This window comes from Emydura macquarii, unplaced genomic scaffold, assembly GCF_026122565.2.
Source record: "Emydura macquarii macquarii isolate MOO-44397 ecotype Brisbane River unplaced genomic scaffold, CSIRO-AGI_Emac_v2 contig_1146, whole genome shotgun sequence".
In the NCBI taxonomy this organism is placed as follows: domain Eukaryota; kingdom Metazoa; phylum Chordata; order Testudines; family Chelidae; genus Emydura; species Emydura macquarii.
Genome location: NW_027131283.1, coordinates 4,674,851 through 4,694,993, shown reverse-complemented (window position 1 = coordinate 4,694,993; position 20,143 = coordinate 4,674,851). Strand labels below are relative to the sequence as shown.

Below are 20,143 nucleotides of genomic sequence, written 5' to 3'. Positions count from 1 at the left end.
TTAAATTCCAGAATCAGCCTTTTGTAAGAACATTAACTGACAAAGTACAGTAAACAAGCACCCCACTGCTTCAGTGGTAATTGTAGATACTCAGCATCTTGCTAGGCAGCTCTAAATACCTTGCAGGACGGGGTCCATATGAAGCAATAAGAAGGAAACATTTCTGTTACCTGCAGTTTGCTTCTTACACAGTTGATAACCCTGGTGTTTTTTGGGTTTTTTTTTTTTTTTTTTAAACTCACTGTATTTCTGGTCACAATATGCGCCTTTTAATGCCCGCTAACTAGCTTCAGTTTCACCAAAAACAAATGCAACAGCTGCTGACTTCAGGCTAATGAGGCTGCGAGGTATAATGTGCATTGTCTTTTTATGTAATGTGGTTTATTAAACATCTTCTAAAGCTTACCAGTGTCCCCAGGACATAACTCTCCCGCACACAGCACTGCTTTGCCAAGTAATGAATTATGATTTATGGTGGTAATTGTTATCCTACTTTAAAAAAAAATATTACAGCAATTGCTCTGTAGAATATAAGAGTATAACATGCACCATTTGGCACATTTATGACAACAGTGCTCTGGTTTTCTTAACTCCACAGTTCGCTGTTGGCAATATTTCAAATTCTTGAGACAGATGTTTAAATGAATTTAAAGAGGACACTGAAATACTTTTAAACCATCATACAGTGTTGAGTGTAAGGAACGTTATTTCTTTAACGTTCGGGTATGAAAGGACACCACATGGCCTATTCTGTTTTAGATCTAGTAGTGGCTGATGGAAGTAGCAAACATGGAATTAACTTTGTGAAAGGTCCCCCTGTATTATTCAATTTTGGCTGAGAGAGCTCAAACTTTTTCTAGAATTAGCTCATAAGCACATCTATTTTGTGAGATTCGCATTTGTTTTGAACATAGTTCCCACCATGTTAATACAGGATTAAGTGGTCTCATGCTAACATTGTGATTGTCTCATTGTGGTCCCAGTGGTTACAGTTTCAGGACAGAAATGATAAGCATTTGGAAAAAATGTAATATTAAAACCCTGGTCATGTCTCCAAAAGGGAGATACTGTAAAAATGCTTTCATCATAACCTTTGAAATTCTAAAGAAAAAAAAAGTGTTATTGACTAAAACCAAGAGATAGTGATTTAATTAAGAAAATATTGTACTCAACCCTGGCATTGTTGTATGTTGCATTTGAATTATAGAAAAAAAATAAACCCTTACAAAAGGTAGAAGTCAGTATTATTCAAGACATCATAGTTATCAGTAAGCAATGTGTTTGTGGCTAAGGGTGGGACTGTAGTCTGAAAATACGTTGTGTGTGCAGACAGTGTAAGACATCGAAGACAAGTGAAGCATTAATAAAGCAATTTACATTTATATTTAATTTACATTTTGACAATTCGCACATAAATAACGATGTAAACCAGTACGTAAACATAAGATAGTTTTTGTTCTAGCAAAGTAAAAAGCCCATTAACTTTGGTCAGAGTCTTTCTTAAGAGAGAAAAAACACTGTTGATTGTTGCTACATTCACATGTAAAAGTTCTAAGAGAAGTGGAAAAAAATAGTAAAGAGGAGTAACAATTTCTTAAAGCTGATGCATATAAATCTGTGTAAAATTTAAATAAAAGAAAGCACTACAGGCAAATAAAAGGAGAAGTGTGTGCCCAGTGACAGTAGTGATACTTTGGTTTATCCTACACTTAAGTACTATTTTTGGGAACCATTGCTACATTAAAGGATGTCAGCCTCACAATTTATAGGAGCAGAAATGTAATGAACATACAACGGTAATCCTTCAAAAGCTATATTTAGAAACTTCCTTAAATTTTATTAGGTTTGGGGTTTATTTAATTATTAGTAGAAGGCATTAGAATGGATTTTTTTAAAAAAAGAAACCTAAACAAAACCCTGGTTTTATGAAGTGGTCTATTTAAAGCTATAATTTATAAGACTATAAATAGATAGAAAGATAGAATATATACAGTGGCAAAAGGGTGTAATAATCTATTTACTTTTTGGAAGTTGCATGTGACCATGTAACTCTTAAGGGACAGAGCAAACTAAGATGTTAGGGTCATCCCAAATTACTTTAAATAGTTCATTCAACTCTTCACCATTGTGTATTATATTTATACCATACATGGGTGAGATTTTGATTTCTTTTGGTTTATTTTCAGTTAAACTTTCTGGTTGTTTTGTTCTTTGAAATAAACAAGAAAAACAAAAAACATAGCAAAGATATAAGGAGATCCAGATCCCAGTCCTGCAAAACACTGTGAATTGAAGTGTGTAATCCCACTGAATTCTGTGAGACTACACATCAGTAAAGTTATTCATGAAAGTGTTTGCAAGATCAGGCCCCAAATGAGCAACTGTACATGTGTACTAGCAAGCGATAAATGCCTTCGCACAGCATTCTGATGTTGGAGTCATCAGATGATATGCAATTGGTTAACATTGTTTTTCACACTTAGATGAAAAATAGGTTTTATTACATGGTTTGGCTCACAACTTAAGTGGTATAAATATATATCTATATACATATATGGTATAGTGGTATAAATATATCTATAAATATACATGTATTCTTTGCTACACCTCCAATGCCAACATGATATCTTTGGGCTTAGCAAAACAAAGAGATAAAAGAATGTGCATTCTATCTTTTCTGTGAACATTTGGTTTCTTCTCTAAAGTAGCAAAGCATTAGATAAAACAGCATTTTCTGCACCACTGGACACACGCAATGAGGTAATTGTTGTTCAACAACTTTGCAATGCCCTTTTCATCTTTAATTAAATTAACCATAAAATGTACAAACACAAATACTGAGGAAAATTTGAATCGTACAGGAAGGAAAAAAAATGTGCCAGGAAAGGACTTCATTATTCCCTTCTGCCCAAGGAAAGTAGGGAGAAAAATAAAAATAAAAACAAAAAAACATTATTTCTCAGGGAATCTGATCATCTTTTGATCCCCAGAAAACTCTGGCAATAAAATCTCAGCCAAACACTTCTTGTAGGCAGCACATTTGGGATATCTTAAAATGTTTGACTTTTAAACTGCTTTTGCAAAAAGTTTAATAGTCATTTTTAAAAACAGCCACTTTTCACATTTTCATTGATGCATTGCTTTGAGTTACAAAGTTGCAGAATGTAACATGTGGCTACTATTGTTTTCTGAAAGCTTGTCTGTTGTATTATTTATGGGAGGCTGGGTATTTGTTATCCCACATCTGTTATGGGTAGTGCTGCAGGTAGAAGAATTGCTCTACAACCCACAGCTAGGCAGGTATGGTATTCTTTTCCCTGTTCACTGCTAGTCAATTTTTTGGGGGGTGATTTTGCACATCTACCTATTCCATGAAAGTACACAGCACTTTTCAAACCAATTGATCTACTATTCAACATGTTATATACCCACCTTTGGCAATACAAAAACCTCATTTTTGAAACCACTGGTACATAGACATATTTACTGAAGTAACTTCCCTCCCCAATCTTAGGTTTTTAAAACAGATGTGCAGAGAAAAAAAAAGTTATCTACAAAGAATGGCCACAAGACAAAAATATAAAGATTTATATTCAAAATTACAATGAATTTTCTGGTCATTGTAAACATTTGCTAATTATTGCTTTTAGAATGGTAAATTGCATAATAAATTATGAAGGTCTGTCATTGAAAAAGTAATTATGGATTGATGATTGTCTTTTAGTAAGTGGGGAGGCAATACACAGTCCTTGCCTCTTTTCATGCCCTGAGAATACAGTAACTTTGGAGTTCCTTCTTTCAACTGGAGGATGAGGGAAACTACTGTAAGCCAAGATTGCTTTGCAGCATTGAAATTATGTACAAGCAATTGCTACAGGCACCCTGACTTGCCAAGTCATAAATAAAAATCACTTCTTTGGGGGGGAAAAAGAAGTCTTAAGGGTCCATTGGTTCAACTGTTTCTTGCTTGACCTTTATAGGTAACAGAGGTAGTGGATGACCGTGAGGCAACTTCATAATTGACATGTCTGAAGATTCATAAAGGTGACATCCTGAGGAGATAAGTCCATTTCCCATGTTCCTCTGCAAAGATACTTTAAGATTAGCTCCTTCTATCTCTCTTCTGAGCATGGTCAGTATTTCTTTTTCGACAACAGATGCCATATCGATATTGTCCTCCACCTCTTCTAATCTGTCAGCACTGTCACTGATGTCAAACTTCTCAATCTCTTCATTGATACGATTCAGGTCCTCCATTGAGAGGCCAGAGGCAGGGGCTACAGGGCAATTGCCTTTCAAATGGACTTTGAGGCTGCAGAGGTGAATGTAGCTCTTGTGGCAGTGGACACACTTGTGTGGACGTTCCCTGGTATGAAGACGCTTGTGCAGCTTCAGGTGCACAAACTGGGTGAACTTAGCAGGACACAGCTTGCACTGATAAGGCTTTTCTCCAGAGTGGAGTCGCAAATGGGTCTTTAGATTGCTAGTGCTGCTGAATCGTTTATGGCAAACCTAATTTTGGAGGCAACAGAAAAAAAAACAGTGAATGAGTAGGAGGGTTTTTTTGTTTTTAGTTGCAGATAGATAGGAAAGCACAGCATGTTGAAAAAGCCACTTGCCATCACTGCACCTTTGAACTGTCATATTTAAAACAAACATCCCCAAATTAACTTTTTAATCTTGTTGAGTAGCATTTGGACTACAGCTTGTTGCAGAACCAAGTCTGGCAGACACTGTAGCAGGCAAAAAGTGAAGCAGGTAATCTCACAGTGCATGAAGTGCTACATACCTGACACTCATGAGGCTTTTCTCCAGTGTGTACCAGATAATGCTTCTGGAGATGAGCCAGCTGAGTGAACCCTTTATTGCAAGTCTGACATTTGAATGGTCTCTCTCCACTATGTACTCTGAGATGGACCTAATGAGAAACAAAACATTTACTGAAGTTTCCAATAACTACAAAGTTAGTACTTTAAAAACAAAAACCCTCAAACACTTGCAAAGTTACTAGAGGCATCCAACAGGCAGAACACGTTGCATGGAAATTATCAAGTTACTTTTTTAAGCCACTTCAACCTTAAAAAAAAATAAATAAGTGTAAAAAATATTAAAGCCATCATGTTTAGAACCATGAAGATAAGTGTAGCATGACACCTAGGTAGATTGGTTGTCTCTAAAAACCAAGCAAGCATGGTTCCTAGGTAAGTTACAGGGAAAAATATAAGCCTTCCAACCATGGTGGAAATTTAATATTTTGTTAAAGATGGTAATGTTTTCCTCATAATTAGGCTGTTGCCTTAATGCCTACCTTCAGATTGGAGAGCTGGCCAAAGGTCTTGGAACAAACATTGCATTCATACTTGATCTTCCCATTCTGCTTCTTCAGGGGATATGGAAGGGTTTTGTAACCCGTCACGTTCCTCTTACTTTTAATGAGATTCATGGCTTCTTCACTGGTGGCAGCCAACACTGCTGAGGTAGGTTTAGGTTGCATTGTGTGTTCTGAAGTGGCTGCTGTGCCAGCTGTGGGGGACCCACTGGTGGGGCTGCATGGTTTGTCTTTCATGCTGGCAGCAGCGCCGGTGATGGAAAAGGCACTGTTAGGTGCTGGTATGAGAGAGTCTTTTGGATGATCAGGTTGTAACAATCTACGGCCTCCTTCAGGTGGCAATGAACTTGGAAGAGGAACTGGGCTCAGCACGTGATGGGAAAGGCTTCCTCCACTGAGTAGGTTGCTATAGAGAGGATACATCCTTGGGAACAGATTGAAATTGTTGATGCCATTGATATTGTTCAAAGAGCTCAGGTTATTACAGCTCATATTGTATGGAGGTAACAAGAATTTTGGATAATGGGAATTATAAGAGGATAAAAAGGCTGATGAGAGATGGCTAGGAGGTGCATATCCAGGATAAGACCCCAATCCTTCTGAGCCAAAGGGTCCATTCAAGTACGGGTAAGATTCTCTGTGTTCTTGAGAAGTAGGTGCCAGAGGTGAAACTGTGACCCCCGGACTGCTATGAGGGCTTGAGCTTTTTAAGCTTTGGTCTGGGCTGCTCCTTGCTGAAGGACTTGGTGTGGTAGAAGACTGAATGGGTGAGTGAGTAATATAGCTAGGTCTTTCCATCCCATAAACTAGGGAAGCTTTCAAATAATCTTCTGGAATGTGTGGTCGGATTGGATAGACAACGCGAGGAAAGAAAGACCTTTCAGGACTATAGTTTTTTCTCAAGTCATCCAAGTGTTTTTCTGGAGTAAGTGGTGAAATGTTAGTCTGGAATAAGTTCTTTCCTTTTGAATGGTTAGATTCAGCTTTGAGGATTTCTTTCACGCTGTGCTCTCTCTTTGGGATATTTTTCTGATAAAGCTCATCTTTATCAGTGCTTTGCTGCTTTGGATTAATGTGACTTTGTGCTGAAAGACAAAGACAAAGCAATGATTATTTAAGAAGCCAATATAAAAAAAATTCCTCATTTTGAAGTACAAGTTTAACTAGAAAGTCAGAAGAATAGGTGACTCTTGTCAAGTACAATCTTCTAAACTTGTCCAAAAAGTTAGCTTCTTTGTAAAGGAGGACTACTTTGGGGTGCAAAGAGTTAACAAAAAGCACGTCAGATATACACTGTTAACATAAGGGAAATCATTAAGAATACACAGAGCAAGTGCTGTCTGATGATGATTTGTTCTAAGAGTGGCAGTCATCAATTTTCAAATTGATGTATTCCCTCTCCCCTGAATTTGATTAGATCCACTATAAATTCCCTACATACAATAGTTTTCCAATAACTGGGATAAATAAGCATTTGTTAATAATATAGATTTAACAGAAAGCCTTTGGAGAGCTTGAGCTCTTAGAAACGCTTCTCGTTGGAATAGCGAGGCACGACAAATCAACCTTTGCCAAACCACAACAGGCACTTCACCAGCCAGTTCAATTACTTACAGTACCAAAAAATATGGGACTGGCTAGGATGAAAGCCTTCTTCAAAAAGAAGGTATTCTACATCAGTAAACAGATCATTAGTCATTCAATATACTGCCTAGTAACATCTACAACAAAGCAGACTATTTACTGCAGATTTTCTATGGCATTCAGTTGTGCAAAACTCCTTTACTTGCAGCTGGACTTTATAAAGACTACACTGAAGTGGAGCAAAGGAAAGCAAGAATCATGGCTCCAGCTTAAGTCAACTTTTTTCCCTGCAGAAATCCACATTTTGAAACAAATACTTGCTAGTGTCCATTTAAATCTGTTCAGAACAGCCATTTTAGCTTGTTATCTAATGTCACAATCTCTTTATACTTCTCCAGAAACATGTGAAATAAAAATTACCAGAAAAGACACCTCAGTAGAAAGAAATTTTCGTTAGTTAATCTCCTAAAGTTAGTAATTATATAAGTGATTGTTTGTAAGACGTTTTATTACAGGATAAAGCCCTAGAGAAGCTTTATATAATCATGACTAGGGCTACTAAGAACCATGGTAGTACAAATAATGATGATATATTCACAACTGTTTGTGCCTACGTTTTTGCATCCCCAGTGGTAAATTACTATCAACTGACATTAGGAAGCAGTGCTATTTGATAACATTACAGCCTTTTCTCAGAGTTTCTACTTATTTATTTTTTTCTTAACTGATCAGGTTAGCAACAAACTTCACTTATTTTTGGTGGATCAGCTAAAACTTGTAGGCAATATACTAAGAGGAAGTAAGCATTACCCCTTTTGTCATAGATTTCTTGTCTGTACTCTGAGCACCATTCAATGAATCTATAATTTGCAGTGAAGCAAAATATGATTCTTTATTTAAAAATATTGGGGTTAAAAAAAAGGACCTTTCAAAGTATTATTCCACTTAGAACAATTAATTCTCAAAGTTGCAGCAAAAGACTAGCATCAGTCATATCTGGTGTTTTCAATGACAATTCCAAAAATATGAGCAGCTTTTATACTTTAAAATTTATTGGAAGCACAGAGATATCCATATACTTAAGCATCAAATGCTTTAAATTGGAATACCATATATAAAAAACACACACATAAGTATGGGGAGTACTTTATAATCAGCTAGCTTCCAAATTGTCTTTGTAGACTGATGTTTAATTGTTCAAGCCTTCACAACTTCTTTAATAATAATCATAATAATTAATTAATAAGGCACTCTCAACCTTTAAAGGTGTAGGGTAAGTACCTTGCAGTAGTGTGAAAGTTAGTGTATCTTTGATGAGATCCTTAAAAAAAAAAAAAAAAAAAAAAAAAAAAAAAAGCCTCATCTATTATGTGAGGACTTTTAACATCCCAAGCCACTTTTCATAACAGCAAGAATTCTCCTTTTTCTCCTTGGCCAACATTTCTGGGCGATGACTCAGGCAACTAAGAGCCTGGCTTATCCCTGTAAGATATCAGTCATCCTCTTAAAATATAAAATAAAAAGCTAGAGATAGCTATACTTATTCATTTTTAAAGTCACATTATCTTGTATAAAATCTATGTTTTATTTGAAATTGTGTCTGTCTTCATGGACTAGTAATCAATTATATAATTCCCTCCCCCGCCCCACCACCCAACAGAGTTTTAAATCTCAATATCAATATACTAGTTTGCTAGGTTCAAGAGCTCCCTTATCTCCCTAGTGGAGTTTTAGGAGAATGTTATCTCTGTCTTATCATCAGTTGCTCCTGCTGAGCCAGCAGCAGAGAGCAAACATTCAGAGTGACACTATCAGAAAAGATGCTGACCAGGAGTTATTGAAAGCTGGTAGAGAAGAAGGGCTCGTCAAGCCACTAGACAAAAAATATCAGCTTATCAGGCCCATATCAGTAAAGCCTGTCAAGCAGGAAGTTCAAATTGTCACTTCTGTTTTTTAAAGAAAAAAGGTAGAGGAAGAAGAAGAGACAGCTCTGCTGGAAAAATGACATAGGAACCCAGACTGTTCCTGTTCATGAATCTTCCAGTGTGATGAGATTAAACAATTAGGGTGTGTAAGGTACGTGTGTTGTGTGTAGGAGTGAGCACAAGAAAGACTATTCAGGGAATGTAATTTTCTTTGCACAATAGTTCAACATTGCCACCTGACAGACTGAACTTAACTGCCATTTCCCTTCAGGGATCTGATTAATACTTTCCCTCCTACTAATTTAAATGTGTAGACAGGAGCCTCAACTATTTAAGGATTATTTTCAAGTATAACCATGCAATCTCTCTAATTTGCATGTCATCTTTCTCTCATAAATCCTTATTTGCCTTTTCTCCTTGCCTTCTCATCTGAGCACACCAGTGGGAGATAACTGACAGATGAAACACATAAATAAGTGCATCAATGTTCTGTAAAGCAAGCGTTATAAGGAGTCTTTCTGTAGTTGCCCACATATGTCAGACTGGGCAATCTAGATTGAAACCTGAGTTGAAGCTGACTTGGAGGTTTGTAATTTTTATTCTTGAAAGTACCCATAAATTGTATTATTCCTTGCCATTATTGGTGATGACACCTACTGTACACACACACACACGCACTATCACACATCTATCCAAATTCTCTGGTCTAAGACAAAATAGTTGATAGGTTTGTAACAAACAGGAACCATAGGATTGCTTTGAGCAAGGGGTTGGACTATGTGACCTCCTGAGGTCCTTTCCAACCCTAATCTTCTATGATTCTATGCCTCATTAAGTTACTGAGCTAACAAAAAGATGCTCCTCTCATAAGGGGCTGAGCTAGTTCACACTGAAATCAGTGGAAAGACATCAACCTCACTTCAATGGATATTGGATCAGGTCTTAGAACAGAAAGAGAGAGAGGCAAAACTTGTTCCCGAAAACTTTTAACACAATGTTTAAGAAAGGATATGTCTGAAGACCCTGTGTTTGGTGCCTATTTTCACAAATAGCTGAATAGCTGTCAGTTCTGCTCTCATTTATGCCTCTCCTAGCTGATATCTTTAGATAGATTTAATAAAAACAAAAGGTCTGTTTTTTCTAAAAACTTGAAAAACCGTTGTAGGCGGGTAGAGTCATTTCAAGAGCAAAATGCTACTGAAAACTTCGAGTGGTGAAGTTTAATTATGCCGATTCACATTTTCGATCTAAATTAAGAACCTCCTTTGCTAGTAGAAAGAGAACCTAGAAGTTCTGAAGTAGGCAAAACAAAAAACGTTTCCACTCAAACCGAGAATGGAGACCAACATTTACAAGTATATAATTTGATCATCTGTTTTCTAAATGGGTCCAAGACTGTGTGGCTTGATTTTGTAAAAACATTTTGCATAAGGAAGGTCTTTGAAAGGAGCCTGAACTTAATTCTGCACATTTTAAAGGGACATAGTCAAATTTAGCTCAAAATTTAGGTTTTGTAAAATCAAGCTCTAACTAAACCTAAAACCAACATAAAATCTTTCCATTATCTTTTTTAAGATTCCAATGGTGTTTTTTAACTATTTCCTGCCAACTCAAACATTGTAGCATTGTGCTAGTACATGAAAACCAGAAAGTGAAACTGACAATAAACAAAAGGGAAAATAACTAGCCCATTTTAACTGTTTAAGCAAAGAGAAATAAAGAATGAAAAGGAGATTAGATATTTTTTTAAAGAAAATGCTTTGATTAAATGTTAACACTGGTAGCACAGGTATGGATTTCTTTTTAAACCAGCCCGTGTCCCCTTAACTTTTTTTTCTCAGTTATAAAGGCTTTTGTTAGGTCTGCAAATTATATACTCAAACCTCTTGCACAGGTTTTTTTCAAAATAGGCTGTCACCTTCCTGGGTTTGTCTGATAGGACAAACTTGTCATGACAGTAGGCTGTTGCATCACTTTATGATGCAATACAAGGACATTGTATCACACAGTCATGTCCTGATTCAATGTGATTCTATTTTGGGAGAAGTTAAGAAAAACAACAAAACAAACGAAACAGAACCTCACCAAACCACAACACAACTCTAAAATTAAGATGATCCTCAGAAGTTAGGCCAATTAGTCCAAACACTATCATGCTTCAATATATGACTGTGAGGATTCATTTGGAATCATTACTTAGCAAGCAGCAGGTTTGATGACATAGTGGAAATTATTTTCTTGGTCAACAGAAAGTAGAAATCATGTCACCACACCTACAACCATTTATTGCACAACGGATACCCAAGGCACTATTTGAAGGTGATTTTCTTTGTTATTATTACTCCAACCTTAATTCAAAACAATGTCAATAGATTAAGGAAAGAGGAAGACGGAAATACTTCAATGATAAGATTACACTTCTTCCTCCTAAGATAAATCAGGGCCCTGATCCTACAAACACCTTGTATAGTCTTGCAAACACTTATGCATATGCTCAACTTTACTACAATGAGTGGTCCCACTGTGCATAAATGTTTGCAGAACTGGGGCCTATGGCTTGATTCAGGAAAGTGCTAAATCACGTGCTTAAACCTATAATTAAGCACATGCTTAAATGCTGTCCTGAATACATATGCTTTACTGAATTGGAGCCTAAATGAGCTAACTTGAGAGATAATATTTAAGTTAAAAATTTGTCATCGTGAAGGCAAGAGGGTGTTAATAGGTGGGTGTTTCTATATATGTGTGTTCTAAGTGGTGGTTCTGATAACATCCTTCAATTAAGAGCTTCAGTTAAGCTAGAGGAAATTCTTTGATTATTTTATCACTGGAGATGTTGAAAGTCTAAACTTTATAGCTTGTTCAGGATCTTCACAATCCAGGAGAAGGCCTTCTGGATTTTTTCCTAGATTTGAGACTGCCACTGAGGTGAGAGTTCCCACATCTGTTGAGCTGTCTCTGGAAGGCTGGAGAGGTTGGTTGGTCTCTGCTAATTTTAACTTGCAAGAGCTGGCAGCTGAAGAAGCGGGGGGCAGGGGGACGGGGGGCAAGAGGAAAGCTGGAGCATCTGTTAGCTGAATTAGTGCTGGTACAGCACTATCTTGAAATTCACCTGGCTCTAATATTAAATCTGGAGAAATATAATTTGCAATGCTACATTTAGCTCTTCAATAACCAGACCACAAACTAGATGCTCCATCTTTGATGGCTGTATGGAATTTTTCCAAGAGTTTGTGAGAAAAGTTGTTGAAGATTCCAATGACAGCTCTATACCTAGTCTAAATGCTTTCTTGCCTAACTGTAGGCCTCCATGCCCAAATACATTTGTCACAGGGATGCAGGGCAGGATAGAATGGGGAAAAGTGTGGAAAAGATCTGATTCAACATCAGAGGGCCAGTGCTAATAATGGAAGGAAGCCAATTTAAAAAACTAAAGGACTTGCACATCAACAGTTCAGCAATACAAAAAATGAGTGTATGGTAAGGAAAATCTCTAATTTAAATATAATTCATTTTAAAAAATGATCAGAGTTTATAAGGAATGTTAAAAATCAGAAGTGGAAGAGATTTTTGTAGCCTTTATGCCCAGCCACATGCCAATACGGGATTGTTCTCTGAAGTCTATTTTCAAGTACACAGTACTGTTAGGAAATAGTACACTCTCTTCCAATCCAGGTATGAAACCTACTTTTATGGAATAGTTTAATAAAGATACAGATGCCATGCTTCCAGACACACACAGAGATCTGGGCAATAGTCAGTATCTGTCAACACTTTACAAATACCTTGCTGTATCAGTGGGGAGTAAAGGTAACTTAAAAAACCAGCAGAGATGGAAAAAAATAGATGGATGCATAGATACATTTTGAAATGATTAATTATATATTGGCAAACTAATTTTACATGTGAACCAATGAACCTCTAATGTTGTTGACATGTCCCACTCATGACACATGGATAGGACTGCACAGGGCAGCGTCACAGGAGACCAAATTGCATGGTGAATAATGAAATAACATTTGAGATAAGGTGTTGTTGGAGAAAGGAACACAGGAGCTTCAGACCCTTAGTACCTACAAAAGCATTTCTAATGTTTCAAAAGAGCAAACATGCTTTGTAATCAGTAAGGGGGTGGGAAGCAACTAATGAAAGTAGGAAGGAAGAGAAAGGTATTCGGCCTATATCTGACCAGTCTGTGTTGTGTACAGAGAGGGGGACTGCATTTCTCCTGATACACCCCCAAACTAATACTGACATTTTAGAGCCCATTCTCTGCCACCAGATAGCACTGATGCCAGTGCGCCTCCATTTAAAATAAAATAAATGCATTACAATTTTTGTTTCTAACTCCTACCTAGACATCTGAGGCCTGAAAAAGAATGGTCTGCTTCATCCTAAATAGGTTCATAGGAAATGAATCTACTAAGAGTCTGATTAAAGCCAATTGGAGTCTTTCTGCTGATTTCAATGAACTCTGGATGAGACCCTAGTAATGTATCAAAGCTAGGGCTTAAAGACTAAAGATGGAGATGGTCAGAAACCATGGTAGAACACACAGCTAAACAAAAGGGAATGAATCTTCCCACCATTAGCTATTTTGACACACAAGGCGAAAATTTAAATATACAGCAAAGAAATTTAAAAAAAAATCAAACATTAAATATTAAGCAACTACACTAAAACTAATTGGAGAGACTACTGAGTTTTGTTGTTATCAGAAATGAAGTTAGACATAAAAGTTAGAAAAAACTATCAGTTCAACATACAGTTTGGAAGATATGCACATGGCCTGGTCCAGTTCCTTACACAGTAAGGACAGTCCATTTGGAACCTAAATATACATTCCTTTGTTTTAAAAAAAAAAATCTGCTTTGAAAATGTAAATAGACCCATGAAACCTGGAATCTTTAACATCTCAGCATGTCAATTATTTTAAGGGAGGGTAGGGGGAGAGAAATTGTCTGTGTAGGATTTCATCAAATAATTCTCAGATTATAAACCAATAACTGTTTGAATTGTTAATTATCTGTTTGCATTTAAACAGCACAAGGAACTCTTTTTTTTTTTTTTTAATTCCTTCTTTCTACTCCAAACTACCTACTGACACACAACAGATGATTCAGCTATATAATTATACAACATATTATTAGATCACATGGGCAGAAGAGACATTACTAGCATTCTTTGTTTATACTGTAATCCACTTACTGAGATTCATCATCAGCTCTCTGGAGGAAGGATAGTGCAGTCTCTCTGCAAAGTCCCGACAATACCACACAAGTAGTTCTTGATTGGCAGGGATGGGTTTGATAGTGTAGAAATAGATGTTCATTCCATTCTGACAAGCAGCCAAATTCTGTTCGTGAACAGAATGGGCTGGGTTCACATAGCGCATCCAGTTGCTCTTGTCCTCATTAAACCCATCAATGAAATGGTGAAGCTCACCACTGGAATAGATCTAGATGAGAGCAGAAGAGCATATGAATATATCTCTATATCTATTGTATATTTACATACACACACACAGAGTACATACTGTACATAAGAGTTTTGTTTTGTTTTAAAAAACCATGATCAACCAGATGCTAACAAAATAAAGACAGAAATGGGTATCCCCTTTCCAAGTAAGGCATTCTCAGCATTAAGAGAAATAAAGTTCACTCTAGATTAGGTACGCTCTCCCAGTTGCCTTTTCATTTATGTTTAGTCAGCATGTCCCTCTATTAATGTACACACATGAAAGACACAGAACGTGAAGAGTTCTCTGAATTAAGTCTACCTTAGAGTTCTTTTTCTGCAGCTATGATCCAACAAGTGCGGGATACTGTTGACTTCAGGTCTGAGTGTGTGCTTGCATTAATGCTTTGAGTCACCTGTGTATAAGACTGACTAGCTATGCTACGTCAAACACAGTCTCTTTCTCGGCTTTTTCTATGGCCTCTGTACTTGCAGTTTCCTACCACCCCCGCCCAAAGGCTTAAACTATGCAAACATCCTCTACTCCCCCTCCTTTCCCCCCCCAAACAGTCCTAAAGTAATACTTGCTCACACTTGGAATGTAGCCCTTTTGTGGAAAGGCTTGGGTGGGGCAAAGGTGAACTTCACCTGCCATAACTGAAGACCTGGAAAGGGGCCAGCATTTGACAATCCATGAGAAGTCACTTTTCCTCTCAGTGGTATTGGTTAGGTTTGTACTTTTTAAAAAAATTACATATAAAACTGCTTGGCAACGTGTGCAAGAAAAAGAACCAATGCAGTGAGTGAAGATGTCATTTGTTAAAGTTATAAGAATATGAAAATTAACAAAAATCTAATGAACTCAACAAATATGTCCTTTAGAATTAAGTTCTCTTATTTGTGGAAAGAATTAGTTCAGCAACTACTTGATGAAATAATCTATTTAAGAAAGCCTGTGTTATAAGTTATCAGGTAAAAGTTTCTCTTAGACTGAGCAATTTGGATTTTAGATTCCAATTTCTTTGAGGCAGGAACTCTCTCTTTCTAAAGAACAGACCAGATAAATTCGATCTCATCAGTGAAATACATATCCCTGTCTCTATGCTCATCATACTAGTTTCTTTTTCATTTGAGCAGTAATTGCAAGAATCAACTGAGAAACTATTAAAAAAAAAAAAAAAAAAAAAAGGAAAAAAGACAGCCTGGCCCTTTAATGCAGGCAATAAACACCAGAATCACTTTCTTTTAAGAGTAACTTCCTGTAAATTGAGAAGGGGGAAATACATGTGGCTTCATCAAAGAAGCTAGTGAGAGATTTTGCGGTGTGTTTGTTATGAGAAAATGGAACAGAGCCGGGTGAATTCTGCTATCAAGAGGAGTTTTCAAGTTTCTTTGTTTACTCTGATCTGCAAACTTCCAGGAACTTGGGGTTCCATTGCTGTGCACTTCTACTAGAGACGGAAGCTGCTTTCTAAAGCTATACTGAAGGGCTTCCAGTCACCCTTCCATAGATAGTACAATTTACTGTACTTCTTTTAAAAAAAGAAAATAGTGTCTTGAGGTCACATACACACCCCCACAAAACCTTATTCTGCCATCTCACCAGATTTCCATATATTATCAAGAAGATTAAAAATGTGCTGAGTCATAGTACAGTTACAAGAAATGATGTCACTCTGAGGTTTACACAGCCCTCACGTCCCTCTTCTCCTATCTCTGTGTGTAATTTGCATGGAACATTTATGTTCACACAGAGCAGATGTTCCTGTTCCTGCCAGCAAAATCAGGATGCCTTTTATAACATGTGGGAAGTTATCTCCCACAGCTTCCTTTGCATGTGCAAGACCGTTTCAGACCCTGAGGAAGGAATTCATTTGAGTTACGGCAGTGTGTCTGTACTGAATCAAGGGATTATAATAGTAAATTTAATGACTCTTAGAAGGCTCCTATATTATTTCCAAGAAGCTTTACATTAAAACAAAGTAACATCACAAAAATGAGGTAATCTTTCTTACAGCATATATGACTAAAATCCTGGAAGATAGTTAAAACCCTCTCTGAATATTTGCTGAATTATTCCCCACGGGTAATATTAGGCAAGTGTATTCCTCTCTCCAGGTGTTGGACTTAGCTGCCTGAGTGCCTTTGTGGGGCCAAGTCCAACATTTAGGCTCCACTGAGATCCTCAGAACACCCAATCAGCTTCCACATAATCCTTTAGGCACCCAAATTCCCCATGTGCCCAACTTTCTGCTGGCAGAGTCCCCTGGCACCGAAGTTCCTGCTGCTGGCCATGTGCAAAATTGCTTAAAGCCTGATGCTGCTTGGCACCCTACCTCATGCCTACGTCAAAAACCAGCCACTTCCGTGCCTGTGGGGCCAGATCTGAGAAGCCCTTTCAGACCATGCCTACTGGACTGGGCCTTGCACAAAAGACAGCCAGCAGGGATCAGATCAGGAATTTGTGTGGCTGGCTGGCATATGATTGTCCTAGAATGCCCAATATTTTGGTGGTTAGGTACTTACCCGGGATGCAGGAGACCTGTTTCCAAATCCCCATGGTGCCAAATTTGAGCAGAGACTTGACTCCAAGTCTCTCATATCCCAGGTGAGTACCCTGACCTCCAGACTATTGGCTATTCTGGAGTAAGGGGTGCGCAATCTCTCCTGTTGGAGCTGTTCCACTTTGTATAAAATAATTAAATATTCTCTTCAGAAAGAGAAAATGTATTCCGTAAAGCCCAGTGGTTATGGGAACTCATCTGGGATACCATACCTAAATTCCTAGCCATTGGACAGTTGGCTATAATGGGGTAGGGTGCGTGACTGTGTGTCTCTGCTTTTTCCATGAGAAAGGGCTGACCTGGCTTAGATGCCTAACTCAGAAGAAGACTGAGTGGAGACAGGTACCTAAATACCTTTCAGGGGCAGGTCTCAGGCAGGGGTGCTTGAACAGTTTTTATAGTGGGAGTGCTGAGAGCCATTGAACATAAGAACGACCATACTGGGTCAGACCAATGGTATCCTGACTTGACAGTGGCCAATGCCAGGTGCTTCAGAGGGAATGAACAGAACAGGTAATCATCAAGTTCTCCATCCCCTATTGCCCATTCCCAGCTTCTGGAAAACAGAGGCTAGGGACACTCATAGCATGGTTTTCACCCTGCCCATCCTGGGTAACCTCCATTGATGTACCTATCCTCCATGAAGTTCTTTTTTGAGTCCTTAACCAAACTGTAAACCTTGTATATAATAGAATCCACTTCAAGCTGGGGTTATCCCCCCCATTCTTAGTTCCAGCACCTATGGGCTTAGGCAACATTCCTCTTCTCAGCATTTCCTATTGGCTAGTTTAAGTAGCTCCCCACTCAGCCGGCTGGCTTCTGTGAAACCCTTGCTTTGGCACCTAACTCAACCTATGTATTGTTTAGGGAGCCTGGCCACCTAACTCAGGGCTGAGGATTCCACTGGGCAGCAGGGCATCTAAAAGTTAGATGTTACAACACTCTGTGTTGCCACACTTAATGGCTGGGCTACACTGGTGGCGGCGGTCAACGGTAGATATACAATCCATGTTGCCATACTGTGGCGTCTTCACAGCACTGTGTCGACGGGAGACGCCCTCCCATCGACGCAGCCTTACTCCTTTGGACTAAATGAGTTGACCAGAGAGTGCTATCCGATCAACTGAGCAGGTCTACACAGACCCGCTCAATCGATGCCACTGCATCAATCCCTGCCACCATGGCAGAGTGCACATACCCGTAGTCCCTTCATGGACCTAGCCCCTGGTAACTAAGTACAAAATCTTGGTCACACAAATGTGAAAACCCTCATGCACCTTGTGTAAATGTTCATGTTAATTATTACCCATGTGACAATGAGTAAAATTGTGTGGGAGAAAGTATAAAGAAACCCCAAATGGGATAATTAATTAACTTAGGAAAAATTAAGAGACCTTGAGAAGAGCTATCGAAAATCTCATTAAGGCTACGTCTACACTGATGTGGAGTACCTACGCTGCATGCCCCCCAGCGCAGGTATAAACAGTACCGCAAATGACGAGGCACTGCTTAGGCAAGTTAAGACATACCAGAACATTAGGGTATGTACCATACATGGCTCTCTATATGCCCAAGCCGTGCCTCCCATGTCTACACTACTATTTTTAATAGTGTAGTGTCCCACTTGTCTCTTGCTGCCAGAGCCCTTTCCCACTGCCTTCTCCCTCCTAGAGCCTTTCACTGTTGCATGTAGCTACAACATCATAGTGTGGAGGCAGTCCGCTTTCCACCAAAGGGTACACTACATACCACCGCCAATGCAGACGACGCCTAAAAGTAAAGTTATGCTTTTATACATACATAATGTAGCAGTAGTCTTTCTATAAAAAGAATGCATGCAAGTGCCATGGCAATTAGCGCACACCTGGGGCCTAGGGTGAAGCCATTTGATTAGGTTCCCAGTGGCAAGGCTCCAATACAGAGTACAAAAACTCTTTTCCCATTCATCCACCCTTGCATCAAATTCCTGTGACAGACCTGCTTAGTGATTTGGGGGCAACAAATTTAGTTCCATGGAGCGGGGTGGAGCAGAATGGATGATGTATTCAGAACTGGTAAAGTGTTTGTGGAGGAAGTTGGGGGAGTAGTTTACTGAGGTTTCCTGATTAATAGGAGAAGGAAGGAATATTCAAAGCACCCGAACTAGGATTGAGTGAAAGGGATGGTGGGAGATAAATGGAGGGGAGCGGGGGGAAGGAAAATATCCTCTCTCCCCCCAGGGTGCCTAAGTTATCAATTCAGAGTGCTCACTCAACACACACAGACTCCTAGTCCTACTCCAAGCGGCACTACCACATGAGCAGTAAACATCACATTAACATTTCTGCCTGCCATTAGTGTGGTGCATGGGCACACCGAGGCAGCCAATTTGACATTTTCTCAGCTGCCCTAGAAACGTCTGTTAATTTCAAAGATACATATTGAAAAGATAAACATTGTTTTACAATAGTTGAATTTGAAACATGTTTCAAAAGTTATTCAGGTTTTAATAATTCCAGAGTAAAAGATTATGTAATACTTATTATGCCATTACTTAGTCTCAAGCATGTATCAGCTAGAAATCTAGGATACATGACATTCTTAGTTTTAAAGAAGGACTTGTTACTATTTCCCTGTATAGAAATGCAAATCAACCTACCCTGGCAGCAAGCAGCAGAGCTATTTCTTTATATGATCAAGCACTGATGTGTTGCAGAAGGCAGAGCCAAGAGCTGTCATGCATCTCCTTCACTCTCCACCCACACCGTCCCCATTTCCAAGAGGGCCAGACGTTTACTCAGCTTAGTTCACCACGTTCACTCAGAATTCTGTTCATATATGGTAGAGTAAAGGAGTTGCCCCCTGCACTCACACAGGTCTGAAACAGGAAGTGACCCAGCTTTTCAGCTGTACTCATTTAGTGATCTGATTACTGCATCAACATGGAGCTGTTTTTTTCCTGCTTACCCGCCAGAAGTATTTTCTGTTTGCATTCTTGGGAACTGTATCATTGGTATAGATCTCTCCTACCAGGGGTCCAAAACGTGTTCCTTTCGGGATGTACTCTTTGCTTACAACTCCAGTAACCTGCAAGGAGAAAAGCACAGGATCAGCCCATCTTCAACAGAAAACAAAAGTCAGTCCTATTCTTACTAAAACCCCCAAGCCCAACATATTTTTGATGAGAGGTCAGCAAAGCAGCAATAAACTAACAGCCACATTGATAGCTGAGATGAAAAACTGTCAATTTACAGTATCTCATTGAAAGATATGAAGGCCAGTAGAGCATAGTGCTTCAGGTGCAT

The 20,143-nt window shown here is 38.5% G+C and overlaps 1 protein-coding gene across 1 annotated transcript in view; it reads right to left on the bottom strand.

Annotated features, from left to right (window-relative positions):
- Window positions 1-1,367: 1,367 nt before the first annotated feature.
- Window positions 1,368-20,143, bottom strand: part of PRDM1 (PR/SET domain 1) — a 94,300-nt gene continuing 75,524 nt past the window's right edge. The window contains exons 3-7 of the mRNA XM_067546759.1: window positions 19,806-19,925; window positions 14,047-14,296; window positions 5,309-6,414; window positions 4,790-4,918; window positions 1,368-4,512 (exon numbers count right to left, since the gene is read on the bottom strand). Of these exons, the coding sequence (XP_067402860.1) occupies window positions 3,937-4,512; window positions 4,790-4,918; window positions 5,309-6,414; window positions 14,047-14,296; window positions 19,806-19,925 (2,181 nt within the window). The 3' untranslated portion in view covers window positions 1,368-3,936. The remainder of the gene's footprint in view (window positions 4,513-4,789; window positions 4,919-5,308; window positions 6,415-14,046; window positions 14,297-19,805; window positions 19,926-20,143) is intronic.